The 5,273-nt window shown below is 37.3% G+C and overlaps 1 protein-coding gene across 1 annotated transcript; it reads right to left on the reverse strand.

Moving 5' to 3' along the window:
- Positions 1 to 1,055: 1,055 nt before the first annotated feature.
- Positions 1,056 to 5,267, reverse strand: LOC118744539 (kinesin-like protein costa). The gene is made up of 3 exons (XM_036477650.1): positions 4,828 to 5,267; positions 4,311 to 4,762; positions 1,056 to 4,245 (listed from the first exon to the last, which is right to left on the reverse strand). The coding sequence occupies exons 1-3, from the start codon at positions 5,184 to 5,186 to the stop codon at positions 2,327 to 2,329; spliced, it is 2,730 nt and encodes a 909-aa protein (XP_036333543.1). The 5' UTR covers positions 5,187 to 5,267; the 3' UTR covers positions 1,056 to 2,326.
- Positions 5,268 to 5,273: the final 6 nt, after the last annotated feature.

Here is a 5,273-nt window from a genome sequence, read left to right on the forward strand (position 1 = left end):
TTACTTAAAAACCTACATACATACTATGTGTACAAAATTATATTTAAAAATACGACTTAAAAAAAGTTACAGAATGTTCACAATATTTTATATAGAAAAACTTGGTGGCTATTGAAGTGAACGTTTAAGATAGTTATTTCTAAGACAAAAAAATACACAATTTTTTATTTATCTTTTTAGGAAGCGCATTTTTCGAAATAAATTTAACTTATATGCTTAATTATGTGTATTAAGAACAGACTTAGCTTATTTTCTAAGAAAATGTTCTGAGTATTCTTTTGAAATAGCCTTTTGTTTGATTAAAAAAAAATATATATGGTGCCTATTCTTATGCATGTAGTTTTTATTTCAAAAAAATTACAAAAAAAAATCGTTTTTTTTATAAAACCAATACTTTGTTTTATAAAATTGTATGGCTGAATTTACAAACCAAAAACAGCGAAAAGTTGAACACCAAAAGGAATAGATAACTGTAAAAATTAAATAAATCATATTTTTTATTAAAAAAATTTGCAAGCTTTTAGGTGATTTCTCAGGCGGACTGAAACCGGTTTTTTGTGGGCAAGAGTGGAAGGAGAGTGCGAGTGTACCTCGTCCATCTCAGTCCACGAAAATCGTTGGACTGATTAGCATACATACACAATACGTTTTTTGATTTAATGTCCGGTGGAAATACGGAATTATTTAGGCGATTTCTTTAATTTTGAAAAAAAGAAAAATTAAACTCGTACCATTTCGCCAGATTATTAATTTAATGCTCAGTGATAAAGGAGCATTATTTACGCGATCTCTTTAAATTTAAAAAATTAGAAAACTTAAAACTCTTATAAATTCGCCCGATCAATAATTTACGATTTTGTAGTTTAATGTCCGATGGAAATACGGAATCATCTATGCGATTTCTTTAAATTTGAAAAAAAAGCTTGAAACTCTTTCAATTTCGACAGATAAATAATTTAATGTTCAGTGGAAATCTGGCATAATTTAGGCGATATCTTTGTATTTAAAAAATAAGAAAACTTAAAACTTTTAAAAATTTACCCGATCAATAATTTTTTGATTTAATGTCTAGTGGAAATACGGAATTTTTTAGGTGATTTCTTTAAGTATCAAAAATATAAAACTTGAAACTCTTAAAATATCGCCAGATCAATAATTTAATGTTCAGGGGAAATCCGACACAATTTAGACGATTTCTTTAAGTTTGAAAAATAAGAAAACATAAAACTCTTGAAATTTCGCTCGATCAAGAATTTGCGATTTTGTGATTTAATGTCCAGTGGAAACACGACATTATTTAAGCGGTTTCTTTTAATTTGAAAAATATGAAACTGAAACTTCTAAGATTTCGCCAGATCAATTTACCTCAAAAACATTAGAAAATTGTAACAATTTTTTAAAATTACTATAAAGATTTTTCGTGTTTTTGAGTTTTTATTTTTCGTAATTTAAGGGAATCGCTTATATTAAATTTGCTACGAACATACATACGTATATATGTATGTAATTTGGATTTTCAATGAAAAGTATTTCTACGAATCTATTCAACTCAGAATAACTGTAAATTTTTAGACTCAGAATGTATTTTACATGAAGATTTTAACAGCTCAGTCAAAGTTTGAAAATTTGCGACGTTTTTGAGATTTCTGCTTAAGGGAACTCCTCTTAATGAATCTTAAATGACTTAAAATTCTTTACGACGTTTATTGTTACTCTTGCTTCACTATAAAACACTATAAATATGTAAAAATTAACAAATGTTTTAAGTTAAATTAAAATAATTCACGAAAATATGTATATTGAGCCCCAAAATATGTAAAAATATTTGAAACAAATATTTTATAAGTACAAAAGCACCAAACACATAGGGAAACAATGAGTAAACGCTTTTAAAACAACCTGATAATATTTGGTAAGCTACCGATAAAACACAATATTCATTCGTATCGACAATAACGTAAAAAAATGTGTATAATTTCAAAGTTAAGAAAAGACATGATACATTTTGAAATGCATACAACGAAGTTGTACATTTGAAACATACATACATATGTATAAAAAATATAAAAATAACTCAATATTGCTACTTTAAACTGAAAGGATGGAAGTGTGTTTTGTGAAAAAACGCATACTGATTAGACAGACTTAGCAGACTTTAGGTAGAAATACATCAAGTTAGGTCATGGTTAGCTAAGGGCAGAAAGACACAACTGTAATAAAAAATGTAACTGTAATGTTAAACCTTTTCATTATCTTTCCCTCTTTCTCTTCTACTTTAATAATATATTAGCTGCAAATGCTCACCCTCCTATCATTCATACTTCGCCTAATTTTTGCGCGTTGCATCCTGTATGATGATCTTATTCTTCTGACGTGTCACTTTTGTGGCGGGAGGTGTCGAAATTAAGCGTTTTAGATTTTCTTGTGGTATGGCTGCAGCCAGCTGCTGCGCTTTATCCTTCTTACGGCCACTACCGCCGGCCGGTTCGTCCGCAGCGCAACCAGCGGCTGCGGCAGTTACCGACTGACCAGCATAGCGTGTGAGCACTTGAAATTTGGCAAATAGTTTGTTCTTCGATTCACGCTCCTTCTCCTTTAACTTATCCAACGGTTTGTATTTAGCCAAAGCATCGGGCAATGGACATATTTCCATTTCACCATGCTTGGGAGGCTTTAAAATTTTACCACTCACCGGTATAGGAGCTTTCTTATAGAAATCTAAATCGAGATCAGTGTCGGAATACTGTGATGATGTGTTCATAGCACCGCCAGCTGTATGCATTTGTTGTTGCTGATGTGTTAGCGCTAAGTTTGTGGGTCGCAAGTAACGTTGCTGCTGCTGATGCTGCTGTTGTGCTTCACTGAAACTCACCGAGCTAGTCGATGCTGATGTCTCCTCGGCGAGATGACGCAACATTAATGTAAGTTTCATTTCATGTTGTCGCTGCAATAGCACTGCATTGCGTTCACCCTCTAATCGCGCCTGCCTTACTGCATTCGAAAGTACACGCTCTTTCCATTCCCAAGCGTCACGTTCTCGTTCCAGTTGCATTAGCTGCACTTCCAGCTTGCGCGATGAATCGCGCAAATCAATCACTTTTGTGAAGTACTTATATAACAGCGTGCGCATCTCCTCTGGCGAAAGTTTATTTAGACGTGCCATCAGCATTTGTTCGCCCTTTTCGCGTTGCACTCGTTCGCTGGTATCAATGGATTTGTGTCCGCAAATAAGCTCGTTTTTGAATTCAATTGCTGCATCGATGGCTTCAATAGCCTCATCGCATTCGAGTAGCTTGCGCTCCTCACGATGTGAAAGCATTTTGTCGCGCTTCAGCTTGCGATCGAGCGTGCAACGCTGCTCGAGTAGATGATCCCGCGTGCGCCTCAGATTGCGTATTTCATGCCGTAGTCCCTCTTTTTCGCCAGTGCCCTCAGCGGTATCACCATATTGCTCCAGATTCTCTGATTTCTCGCGCAATACGTGATCCAAGTGCGAAATGCGGGCCTGAACCTCTTTCAGATTCTTGCCGCGCTCTGCATCTTCACCATTGTTGAAAGCGTTTGGGTCTAATTTTACTAGTGCTTTGTTGCCATTGCCACTATTTTCCTTCTCTTTTAGTACCTTTAACTCGTGCTCTAATTGTTCGCGTTGTTTACGATCTTTCTTTAACTTCTTTTGCAGCTCATCGATGACCTTTTTAGACTCGTGTATAGAATGCTGCAGCTTCTTCACCTTTTGCCCACTTTCGCCGGCAATGTGCTTCATTGAAGCGAGATCTTGCAGGCGCTGCTCTATGTGGGCGATTAAAGCGCGCAATCTTTCTACTTCAGACTTCTCCTTGCCCTGTACTATTGCCTTGGCCAATTGCTTTTTAGTCTTTTCATACTCGGACTCGAGCTTGGACTTTTTCTTATGGAAACGCTGCTTGGCGGTGGAGCGTGTATCACTGTTTTTCACAAGCTCTGTGATAATATTCTGCTTCAATTGCATGGTTTGCTCCACCTCCTGTATTTGACATTGCCGTGCTTCGATATCTGTGTCCAATTTGCGCAATTTCTTCTGCATATTTTCAAGTGGTGAATTGATTGCAGCACGCAGCTGTGAGGCGTTCTGTAGGTCACCTGAACTTTCGAGAAAATCGTCGACTTCTTTGGGTGCTGCTTGTTCACGTGAAGCTACGCGATTCAGCATGGCAATTTCAGCACTGGAGAGACTAGCGCCAGGTTGGATAGATCGCCGCCGTCCTAGTTGTTAAATAATTATTATCATAAAAATAAATGTATAATTATTCCCTGAAAGCTAAACTTACCACCAATGGATGTTTTGCGTTCGTCCAACTTTTCTCTAGGCGGAGGTTGCTCACTCAACACCAACTCCATGCTGTGCGCCGACTCTTTGTGCCTTAAGCTGTCCTGGCTTTCCATAACCGCCTTCGGTTGACTTTGCAAAAATTCTTTATATTTGTCCTGTATCAAAGTGTCCGTCTTCAGACGTAATTCTTCCATTAAAATCTGTAGCTTTTCCATCAAATCTGGCCGCTGGGATTCGCAATCGGAATCATTGTCCGAGTTTTGTTGCAAAGAAGTTTCTGGCTCGCTTATTGCCTCCTCAGGCTCGTCTGCTTCTTGTATTGGTCCCAATTGCTTCTGTGAGCGTAGAGCTTCAGCAGAGCTCAAACACTCCTCGCATTCTTGCTTCAAGTAAAGCCACTCTTCTATTTGCTCTTTGTCTAGTTCAGTGACGGCGTTTGAAGCAGCCAATCTATTAAGTAATTAATTGCAAAGAAATTTTTAGTACTAGGTATACAAAACTATCTTTTTTCTTACTTAGAGAAGAGGCCCTCTGCATTTGCCACCAATTTATACCACTGGCTGGCTGCGAACTGCAACCCAAATGTATCTGTTCCTACAGGAAGACAAGGTCCACCGCCTCCTGGTAATTCAGGCACCAAAGCTTCTGGTGATATAGGTGTGTTATCATCCGAAAACGTATTCATAATCACATAATTTCGCACACATTGGATTTTGAAAGCAAATTGTAAATTGCAAATGGTTTCATTACAATCGCGTTCTAGTGGTGAAACGCACAAAATTAGCAAGGTTTGTGCTCGTCCGCCGAAAGAGTCTTTCAAAAGTGTTGTCAGTGTAGCTCGATTGTAGGGTATATTGCCGTTGGCTCCATACATAAGCGCTGGATCGGTAAGCGTGTTTACAACTTGATCCAAAGTTTGCAGACCAACATCTTTGGGCAAGCTGGTTGGTTGATCCAAAGA

Source organism: Rhagoletis pomonella, unplaced genomic scaffold (genome assembly GCF_013731165.1).
Source record: "Rhagoletis pomonella isolate Grant_MI unplaced genomic scaffold, Rhpom_1.0 Rhpom_scaffold_00008, whole genome shotgun sequence".
NCBI classification, from domain to species: Eukaryota; Metazoa; Arthropoda; class Insecta; order Diptera; family Tephritidae; genus Rhagoletis; species Rhagoletis pomonella.

Coding starts and splice junctions, on each gene's coding strand:
- LOC118744539 (XM_036477650.1), bottom strand. CDS start 5,186: ATGTATGGAGCCAACGGCAATATACCCTACAATCGAGCTACACTGACA. Junction 4,763..4,827: donor GCAGAGGGCCTCTTCTCTAA/GTAAGAAAAAAG, acceptor ATTACTTAATAG/ATTGGCTGCTTCAAACGCCG. Junction 4,246..4,310: donor ACGCAAAACATCCATTGGTG/GTAAGTTTAGCT, acceptor TTTAACAACTAG/GACGGCGGCGATCTATCCAA.